The 11,563-nt window shown below is 41.6% G+C and overlaps 1 protein-coding gene across 1 annotated transcript in view; it reads left to right on the top strand.

The window, feature by feature from the left end:
- TOGARAM2 (TOG array regulator of axonemal microtubules 2) overlaps positions 1 to 11,563 on the top strand; it is a 106,959-nt gene that overhangs the window by 78,694 nt on the left and 16,702 nt on the right. Inside the window, exon 18 of the mRNA XM_069071812.1 lies at positions 2,222 to 2,308. Within this exon, the coding sequence (XP_068927913.1) occupies positions 2,222 to 2,308 (87 nt within the window). The remainder of the gene's footprint in view (positions 1 to 2,221; positions 2,309 to 11,563) is intronic.

Below are 11,563 nucleotides of genomic sequence, written 5' to 3' on the forward strand. Positions count from 1 at the left end.
AGAGGGAGAGAGGGGAAGGAAGAGGGACAGAGGGAGAGGGAGAGGGGGAGAGAGAGAGGGAGAGAGGGAGAGAGGGAGGGGAAGAGAGGGAGAGGGTGAAACTTAGCAGTTTTTCCTACAGCTGGTCATGGTCCCTGACTTTAGGGAGAGCTTATTATACACAAGACAAAAATTTAATCTGAGGCAACTAAAGGGAAACAACGTAATACCATGAGGAAAGAATTAGAGATCAGGAGAACTGCATTAGAAAGTTCTCAGTCTGCAGCTGACTTGGTGAGTGACTTCTTTGAGGCTAAGTACCTCTGGTGACTTAGAGGCAGCTAGGTGGCTCATTGGGCCTGGAGTTAGGAAGACTGAGTTCAAATATAGCCTCAGATACTTAACTTTTTATGTGACCCTGGGCAAGTCACTTAGTCTCTGTCTTCCTCAGCTTCCTCAATTTGTAAAATGGGAATAGCGATAGCACTTACTTCCCAGGGTGGTTGTAAGGATCGGATGTACAGCACTTAGCACAGTGCCTGGCACATAATGGGTCTTAATAAATGCTTATTTCTTTCCTTTCTTCCTGTCAGTTTATTATAGGCTTCAGTTTTTTTTTTCATCTTTAAGATGATCATAGAGTTTTGGAAATTATTTGTAGGACCATAGATTTAGAGTTGGAAGGGATCTATCCACTCTAATGCACTCAGTTTACATATGAGGAAATTGAGGTTCAGAGAGATTAAGTGATTAGCCCAGAGTCACACAGCTAGAAAGTATTTGAGACAGAATTTGAACTCAGGTCTTCTGGTGTCTGAGTCCAGAGTTCTATTGACTATATTTCCCAGCTGCCTTGAAGGGGGTTGTATTAGATGACTCATAGAGTCCCTTCCACATTCCAGGTTTAGAATTACATATAAAGGTAAATTGCATAGGCTCTGTCTATAAAGTGGATTGAATAATACCAACCTTAGCTGTCTCCCAGGTGACCCTCATAGGTTGTTGTGAGGGTCAAAGGAGAGATCATCTGGGAAAATACTTTGAAAAATTACGAAGTCCCCTCCCAAACAGTAAATATACAGTGTTATTGCTGACTTATTTGTTGTTGTTCAGTTGTGTCTGACTCTGCGACCCCATTTGGGGTTTTCTTTAGCAGAGATACTTGAATGGTTTGCCATTTCCTTCTCCACCTCATTTTACAGATGAGGAAACTGAGGTTTCCATACTGGATTAAGTAACTTGCCCAGGGTCACACAACTAGTAAGTGTCTGAGGCCAGATTTAAACTCAGGAAGATGAGTCTTCCTAACTCCAGGCCCGGTGCTCGCTCTGCTTCACCACCTAGACTACTTATACATATTTCTGCTCTTCTGTGCTCTGAAGAAAAAGTTCAGGGACCTTTTTGAGTTAGTGTGTAAGTTCAACAGTTCCTATTCCAAGAAGCCTGACTGGAGGATGCAGACAACTCTCATTTGTGTAGAGCACATCACACCCATAGTACAGTTTGTTTCCTGTAACTTCCCTCGGAGGCAGGTTCTATTTTTGACCAGCCCTGTGCTATCACCAAAGTAGGGATATAGTGGGGAGAAACCTCCTCCTACCCCTGCAGATCTGTAGACCTTCTTTGCTACTGGTTGTCTTAGATATGCCTGCCTCGGAGCACTGAGAGCTTGAGAGATTTGCCCAGGGTCACAGGGAGAGGTGTGTGTCAGAGGTGGTCCTAGAACTCAGGCCTTCCTGGCTCTCTCCTCTTCATACCATGCCCTTAGGGGAAAGGGAGGAAGAGGAGGTGAGGGAACAAGCATTTGTATAGTACTTACTATATGCTAGGCACCGTGCCAAGCTAAAGCAACATATATCTCATTTGATGCTCACAAAAACCCTGGGGAGCAACTACTAGTATTATCTCCATTTTCTGCAGTTGAGGAAACTGAGGTAAACACAGGTTAATTGACTTTCCCAGGGTCACACAGCTTATAAAAGGCTATATTTGAACTCAGGTTTACCCAAGTCCAGGCACAGTGCTCTCTCTGCTGTGCCACAAACTTTCTCTGGTCACTAGGATCCTATGTGGTAAATTTCCACTTCATAACATTAGGGGTACCTTGCTAACCTGAAAGAATCCCTTTGATTTTTCAGAGAGTGTCCTTTTCTATTATTGGATACTTTACACCCTGGAGACAACGTGCTCCAGAAACACAAGAAATTTCTATATTGTCACTATTTCAATCTATCCCTTTCAGACAACTTTTCCCTGTTACAAGCTTTTGCGGGTCGGCTTTGTTTCCTGAGTGGCCGAGCAATGTGTGACATCACACAACGTCTATCAGGTAAGAAACCCCAGGCTTTGGGACAGGTTTTGTGATATCTATATCATGGCATTCTATGTTTTGCTGATGTATCCCTCCCATGGTGCATAAAAACTCCTGCCCTTCATTTCTAACTACTTTAAACTGTCCATTCCTTAGTTTACCATATTTGTAAAATAGTTGAAACACACATTTCTCCAAGAATTTCATCTTATAGATGTGTAAGTGCCTCTTGGTGGTAATAAGGGAAAATTGCTGACTTGGGCTTAACCGAGTTAAAAATTACGTATAGATATATACATATTAAAATATTATACACATATATACATATTATCGAAGCCTTTTGTTTTTATAACACAGTCATTTCTGGCTATACCTCTTCCCCCATTTCTGGGTCTTTCTCCTACCTCTTCCTTCTGGTGACTTTTTCCATGAAACAAAGGAAAACAGGTAAGAAAAACCAGCTAACACAGTTACGGTGTCTGGCATGCAGAGTGTGCCACATTCTACATATAAGGATATGTAAGTGAAAAGACATCTCTGGTGAAAAGAAGGAAATGCATTCTTTTTTTCATCTCTAGGACCAAGATTAGGCATCATAATTACCTAGCATTTGGCTCTATCTTTTTGTTCTTTTCACTTACATTTTTGTAAGTCATTATGTATACCATTTTACTGGTTCTGCAGGCTTCACCCTGTATCAGTTCATACAAGTCTTCCCATATTTCTCTGAGTTTCTCACTCTTGTCATTTCTCTTTTGCAGTAATGTTTAACCACACACATATACCACAGTTTGTTCAGTCATTCTCCAGTTGATGGGCATCTATTTTGTTTCCAATTTTTTACTTCTATGAAAGGTGCTGCTACAAATGTTTTAGTATATATGAGACCTTTATTCTGACTTTGACCTCACTGAAATATATAACTAGGAATGAGATCTCAGGGGGCATATATAGTTTAGTCAATTTTATTTTTTTGTAATATTCTCCCCCCACAAATACATGCAAAAACAATTTTTAACATTAGATTTTTAAAAAGTTTTGAGTTCTAAATTCTATCCCTTTCTCCCTCTCTTCCCCACTCCCTGAGACAGTAAGCAATCTGATATAGGTTATACATGTGTAATCATGTTAAACATTTCCATATTAGTCATTTTGTGCAAGAAGACAGAAAGGCAAAGTAACAGAAAAAAAAGGAAAGAAGGAAGGAAGAAACTGAAAAATAGCTTGTCTGAATTCAGATGATATCAGTTTTTTCTCTGGAGGCAGGTAGCATTTTTCATCGTGAGTCCTTTGGGATTGTCTTGGATCATTGTATTGCTGAGAAGGACAAAGTCATCCACAGTTCTTTGTTGAACAATATTGCTGTTACTGTGTACAATTTTCTCTTGGTTCTACTCATTTCACTTTGTATCAGTTCATGTATGTCTTTCTTTTATTTTTTAAATTAAAAAAATTGCTTTTTTTGGAGGGGGGAAAGTAGGGCAATTGGGGTTAAGTGATTTGCCCAAGGTCACACGGCTAGTTTTGTGTTAAGTGCCTGAGATCAGATTTGAACTCAGATCCTCCTGACTCCAGGGCCAGTGCTCTATTCACTGCACCACCTAGCCGCCCCATGTGTCTCTCTAGTCATTCCTGAAATCATCTTGCTTATCATTTCTTATAGCACAGCAATATTCCATTTCCATCATATACCACAACTTGTTCAGCTATTCCCCACTTGATGGGTATCCCTTTGATTTCCAATTCTTAGTTGCCACAAAAAGAAATACTATAAATATTTTTGTGCAAATAGGTCCTTTTCCCCTTTTTTAAAATTTAGTCACTTTTCTTAAATAATTCAAATGGTTTCCAGAATGGTTAGAACAGTCTGCACTTTCAACCACAGGATGTAAGTATGCCCATCTTTTTGCAGCTCCTTCAGCATTGACTATTTCCATCTTTTATTAGCCTTACCAATTTACTTTATGAGATGTGAAACCTCAGAGCTGTTCTAATTTGTGTTTTTTTTTATTATTAATGTTCGGAACATTCTTACATTCTTAGGGTAACTATTTGTTCAAATCCTGTAACCACTTGTCTGTTAGAGAGTGCTTTACCAAAACCCATCTGGAGGGTAATGGAAACCATTTTTCACTGTTCTTTCTGACATCGTTTCTGAGAACAGGCTATAAGAAAGCTGGAGGGCTTGTCATCCCACCATATTCAGATAAACTGCTCCAAGTTTACCTTCTTGCTTGTGGTAGAGCTAGAAAGTGGGCTGAGAGGCATTTTACTCTAGGACTGGAGTATGTTCATTGATCCAAGGGCTCCTCTCCCCACCCTGGTGCTATTGATGAAATTGATCCAGAGGAATTTATATTTACTTGTTTTTTTGGACTCAACATGGCACAATATTTGGCTTTTTGTCCTTGATGGTGAATGAGGCTTGTAAAGGAGAAACAGAGTCTATCACTTATCCATTCCTTGTATACATGATTCTTTTATCCTGTTCACATTACTTATTAGTTCACTGAATGATGTTAGACCAAAAGGGGCCTCAGAGACCAATTTGTCTAAGCCTTATGCAATAGAATACAGTTTACATGTAAGGGACTTGATTCTATGGAGGGGAAATGACTTATCTAAGGTCATATAGTCTAGTAAGTAGCAGAGCTGAGACTTGAAACCAGAGTGTCTTGCTCCAAGTCTTGTATTCTTTCTACCATGTCTCCATGAGGAATTAAATTTGCCATAGTATCTACTGCTGGCCTGCTTAGTAACACTTTACTCCTAAAAGGGAATTAAACTCAACCTGCAATTGCAACTGTCTATACCACTGACAGTAAAAGAGATTAAACATGTCTTCTTGAAAATGATCCTCTAGGGGCAGCTAAGTGGTACAATGAATAGAACACTAGCCCTGGAGTCTGGAGGACCTGAGTTCAAATGTGGCCTCAGACACTTACTAGCTGTGTGACCTTGGGCAAGTCACTTAACCCCAATTGCTTTGCCTTCCCCCCCCGCCAAAAAAAAAGAAAAAGAAAATGCTCCTCCCTCTCTCCTTAGCAGATGTGAGAGGACTATGGGTGTAGAACACTGCCTGTCCTGTCAGTCACTCAGTCAGCCAACAAGCACTTACTAATGCTTACTATACACTAGGCACTGTGCTAAGTCCTGGGAATACAACGAAAAGAGTGAAACAGTCCCTGTTCCCAATGGGGCAAATTTGTTTTATTTTAAACATTTTTTTGAATTTTAAAATTCTAAAATTTTTTGCTTTTTTTTTAGAGGGGGGAAGGGAGGGCAATTGGGGTTAAGTGACTTGCCCAATGTCACATGGCTAGTTTTGTGTTAAGTGTCTGAGGCCAGATTTGAACTCAAGTCCTCCTGACTCCAGGGCTGCTGTGCTATTCACTGCACCACCTAGCCACCCAAACTAATTTAAAAAAATATTTTCTGTTCCTTACATTACCGTAGTATCACATATATCCTTACCCCACTACCTCCCTAAAAGACATTCTATATAGCACTTTTTTAAAGAGAAAGAAAAAGTCATAACAGCTGATTAACACATTGAAAAAGTCCAAAAGCTCATGCCTTGCGCAAACCTGTAGGCCTCCCACCTCCAAAAAGGGCTGGAGGTGTCTTCCCATAGATCTTCATTAGAATCTAGAGGTAATAGCAGGCCACCAGAGTTTATTGAATAGGCAGGTGATGTGCTTGGACCTACAGCTTTATTGAAATAACTTTGATATCTGTGGGGATAAGTTTGAGGCAGGAAGATGAAATAGGAGGCTATTTTAGTAGTCCAGGTGACAATGACCTGACTTTGTGCAGTGATTATGTAAGCAGAGAGAAGGGATGATGTATATGAGAGATGGTGAAGGGAGAGGAATGATAAGATGTGGTGACTCAGTGATGGTCCAGGATGACATGGATATTGCAAAGGTGGGTGACTGGAAGGGTAGTGTTGTACGTGCCAATAATATAGAAGTTTGGAAGGTGTGTCCATGTGTGTATGTGTTTGCATGTGTGGTGTGTGTACACGTGCACATGTGCATGCATATGTATGTGCATGCATATGTGTGTGCATGTGTTTGCATGTGGTGTATGTGTGTGTGTGTGAGATGAGTCCTATTTTGGACATGCTGAGTTTGAGAAGCCTCTGTGTTATCTAATTCAAAATGCCAGGAAAGAGAATAGAATATTGGATAAATAATTTGTGAATCATCTGTGACTGCATGGCAATTTACCCATGGGAACTGAGGAGGTCGTCAAATGACAATGTGAAAAGAGAAGGGGGCCTAGGCTGGAGCCTTGGGGGAGACCCACAGTTAGAGGGAATGATGCAGATGATGGTTCAGCAAAGCAGACTGAGAAAGGACCGTTCAGAGAGGTAGGAGGAGAACCAAGAGAGGGGGGTATCACAAAACCCTAGAGAGAATGTCCAGGAGGAGAGGGTAGTCGGCAGTGTCAAATGCTACCCAGAGGTCAAGAAGGCTGACGACTGAGGCTGGCTAACTTTGCTGAGCTGCTTCCCCAACCCCCTCATCCTTTTCAATCTCTTTTTATATAAAAAAAAATTCTTCTCTGGGGTAGAAGAGAAATTTATTTGAAAAGGAAGATGACACAAAAGGAAAAGATACCATAACATTGTTTTTAAAGATAAAAAAAAACCATAAACAAGAAGCATTTTTATAAAGCCATTTGTGCTGTCAGTTTCAGAAGTTCCAACAGCGCAGATCTAGTGAGACCTGGTCTGCCTAAGTAGATAAGACATGCTGTAAGCTTTGATATCAGTAGACCTGAGGTGGGGCAGACCTGGGCCTGCTCATGACATTGTGAAAGGCTACCCCTTCCATGATGGCACAACCATTTTTTTGAAGATCCTGGACTTAGCCATGTCTCTGAAGGAGGAGAGTTGCTATTGGAGATGGGTATACAAGCAAGAGTCAGCTGTAAGCATCTTTACTAGCAAATATCCCAGTAACTCCTAGAGTGAGGAAACCTCCTATTCCAAACTTTGGAATCCACACTTACTTAGTTGGACAGTGATCTCACTGTACTCTCTCTGCGGGTTCAGATCGCAACCCATTCATGCTTGGTTTTCCTTTGCAATTCTTATCTAAGTGCTAGAGTTGTTGCAATTGGGCTTTTAACATTCTGAGACTGTCTGTTATCCCTCACTCTCACAAAATCACCTGCTTAACTCCTTTTCTTCTTTTTTTTAAAATAATATTTATTTTTTTTCCAAATTGCATGTAAAAACAATTTTTAACATTCACTTTTAAAAATTTTGAGTTTCAAATTCTCTCCCTTCCTTTCTTCCACCTTCCCTGAGATGGTAAGCAGTTTGATAGAGGTTATATATGCACAACATGTTTCCATATTAGTTATGTTGTGAAAGAAAACAGAGACAAAACAACCCACAAAAAATTAAGGTGAAAAATAGCATGCTTCAATCTGTATTTGAGACTTCATCAGTTCTTTCTTTGGAGGTGGATATCATTGTTCATTATGAGTCCTTTGGAATTGTCTTAGATTCTTGTATTACCGAGAGTATCTAAGTCATTCACAGTAGATTTTCCTATAATATTGCTCCTACTGTGTCCAATGTTCTGCTGGTTATACTTATTTCGCTCTGCATCAGTTCATGTAAGTCTTTCCGTGTTTTCCTGAAATCAACCTGCTTGCCATTTCTTATAGCATAATAGTATTTGATTACAATCATATAGCATGACTTAAGCCATCCCCCATTGATGGATAACCCCTCAATTTCCAATTCTTTGCCATCACAAAAAGAACAGCTATAAATATTTTTTGTATAAATAGATTCTTTTTTTTTTGTTATTTCTATGGGATACAGACTTAGTAGCTAGGTCAAAGGGTATGCACAGTTTTATAGCCCTTCGAGTATAGTTCCAAATTGCTCTCCAGGAATGGTTGGATCAGTTCACAACTTCACCAATAATGCATCAGTGTCCTTTTCCCATATCCCCTCTAACATTTTTCATTTTCCTTTTCTGTCATGTTAGGCAATCTGCCTAGCTCCTTTTCTAATGATGTTTTTCCTTTATTATGTCTGTTATGCCTCTTAGTGGTTAACCTGTGGCAGTCTATTGATATTCTCAAAGTTTCTCTATTGCCTTTTGGGTTCTGCACAATCTCCATTCTTCAGAGATTATAACTTTCTATTGGCTCGCATCTGGTAACAGCATTAATTTCAGTTTCACACCTGGCTTGAAGCCCTGTTAAGTCTCCTGCATATTTTAATCAGAGAGGAATCCCAAAAGAAGGATACAGATAATGCTTTGAAACTCTCATAGTCTGGTACCCTCACCAAATCTAGTAAAAAATATCCCTCGGGGGTAGAAACGAGCACATTGTTTGTAGACATAGAACTTAATTCTCTAGCTATGATGAAGATGCTAGGCAATGCAAAGGTGAGGATAGCCACTCTCCGCTATGTGAGGGAGTTGCTGTCCGGAATTGCCTTGGGGAGGCAGTGTGGTACAGTGGAAAGAACACTGAATTTGCAGTGGTAGAACTTTGAGTTCAGACCCCAATTCTGCCACTTACTCCTTGTGTGATTTTAGACAAATAACTTAATTTCTCTGTGCCTCAGTTTCTTCACCTGTAAAATCAGGGATGGCCTTCCAGCTCTCAGTCTTTTATCTGAGGATCCAGCTCTTCCATTTCAGACAGGGCAACCAACTTGTTTCCTCCGGTGGGTTGATGCTTATCCACAATCCCAGCCTTTGTCTCAGTATCAGACACCGTTCTTGCTGCTTATGCCCCATGCTTATTACTTTGTTTCCCTAAACCCTAATTCCTCGTTGCCCAGACTGTCCTCGACCACTTACTCCATGTTGCTCAGACCTTCTGTTTAGGGCCCTGCCTCATTGTTCCCTTAGTCTGTACTATGGACCTCGTTTACCCCATCTATGAACTCTAGAATTCATGTCTGCTTAAGTCTGATGGATTACTTCTGTCTCCTCTTCTTTGACATTGATAACTCCTCTGGATTTAACTACTGGCCCAGCTAATTTATAGCATCTGCAACCCCTGTTCTTGTCCTGGACCCCTCAGGCCATTGCCACCTTGCTGCTGGAGAGATGACAGAAATATATGGGAACGGAGGGGGAGAGTCCTAGATTGTCTACAAGGCCACTTGCCCTCAGCTTAAATGCACCAATCCCTGATTTGGGGACAGTCTTTTCTGACCTTATACAGACAATCTGCTTCAACCTAGAAATACGGGATCATCATACCCTCCAATCCTTGAACTTTATTGTAGTTTTTCTAAGAGACTAAAAATGGCAGCTGTTTCTCCCCCTGAAGTCACTCTTCATTAAGTCCAGTGCTAGCCATGGACAGAGGAGATGGTAATTTCAACTGACACAGAGAGATGGCCAATAAAAGCTTGACTTAATAGGAGTAAATCTCTTGCTAATTACCCCCAGATACATTTAAGCCTAAACTTAATGGGCCTTTCTCCACTGTGATGGCTCCCAGGAGGGCATCTGCAGTCTCAGTCAGCTAGAAAGCCTACTGATGGCCAATTCCTACAATCACGGTGCTCAGCTCTGAGTTGGCTTGCCTCCCTCTCTTTCAGCAAAGAAAGTATGAACAGAAATGGAGGCTGGGGCTGCAGAACAAAAAGTGAGGATGGAAGGGATTATATCTCATTAGAACATAGGGGAAGTAGATGACTCTTCTTCCAGTCTGAAATGCATTCACATCACCGAGTTTGAGAGGATCTTCTCAAGTGGAGAGAGGTGTGCCAGTGAGCATGAGTGCCTTTGGGATCAGTGGGGTTGGCACTTGTGCTTAGCATTGCTCTGTAGGGACTAGAACAAGCATTCATCACTGCCTCAGTCAGGAAGAGGATTCATCAGTATGTCCATGGCCTTCTCATATATTAGACAATGTTTTCGGGCAAAGGATTGCTCCTATGAGGGTGGGATAAGGCAAAGTGGATTCTAGACCTTCAGCACAGGACCAGCATTCCTTGAGGTGTTTCTTGCTTGCCAGTGCTGACTGTCCTGAATTCCTTTGGTCTCCTTTGTTCTATCTGCAGCTTACTTGCACTTGCTTCTCCCAATCTTAACTGATGTCCTTGGGGTTGACTGCTTCCTTTTTTAGAGCTTTGCTCTGCTAGCCCTGCTAGCTTAGCTGATTTCCTGATCCTGAGCACCTCCTAGCCAGCCCTATTGCACTGCTGTCCATGAATGGAACTTCTGGGTCTGGAGTCAGAGAACATGGGTTCTAATTCCATTTACTCCTCCACTGTGTGACCTTGGGCAATTCATTGAAACTTTATGAGACTCAATTTCTTTACCTGTAGAATGAGGGAATGGGACTAGATACATGGTCTCTGAGGTTGCCTCCAGTTCTAGAACTAGGAGCCTATGATCTATGAAAATATGGTTCGCTGAAAGGGCAGATGATAATCACACTTCAGCGATCACTGGCTTGGGTGCTCCAGTCTCCTTTAGTCCATCATTTCCCAGCTGGTCTGGTCATCCATTGTGGATAGGGCTGGGCCATTTGGGAAAGCAATTGTGTGTGGCTCTATAGGGGCATAACCTACACTTACCTGACAGCAGAGGGAGCAGATGACCAGGGATTGTCATCCCTACCTGACAGCCTGGCATGCTGAGAGCATCCCTGACCTGCTTTGTGGATACCGCCCATCCTGGTACTGTGTGTCACTCTGTGGTTTATGGGAAAATCAGCCTGCAGAAGAGAGTCACAGAGTGATTATAGAATCATTAGTCCTTTCTTTATCCTGCCATTGGTGATTAGGCCAGCAGCGGGATGAAATTATTTGGCTGTGAGTAAATGTTTGCCCCACTGGGCTCATCTGGATGTGCCTACCTGGAAACTGCATCCTTCCTGTGCAACAGAGAGGATAATTCTGGCCAACAACAGGTCAGGCTTTTGCCAACCACTAACTGGTTGGTCTTGGACAATCATGACCTGAGGCAGGCATCTGATAGATGGAATCTGACAATCCAGAGGCATAGGTGTGAAAGGTAACTTCTGTCCCTTGTCTGTCTCAGGGACTTCTCTGAATTCCAGGGAGAACAAAAACCTCAGGTATCCTGTTTCTCTCTCTCTCTCTCTCTCTCTCTCTCTCTCTCTCTCTCTCTCTCTCTGTCTCTCTCTCTGTCTCTCTCTCTCTTTCTCTCCACTTAACTTTCTGTCTGTGTCTTTCACTCTTTTTCTGCTGTCCCTGTCTCTTCCCCACATGCTCATACACTAGCATATCTATGAGTCTATATAGACACA

This window comes from Petaurus breviceps, unplaced genomic scaffold (assembly GCF_028583685.1).
Source record: "Petaurus breviceps papuanus isolate PSGF00001 unplaced genomic scaffold, PetGlider_PUasm1.0 90845, whole genome shotgun sequence".
Taxonomy (NCBI): Eukaryota; Metazoa; Chordata; class Mammalia; order Diprotodontia; family Petauridae; genus Petaurus; species Petaurus breviceps.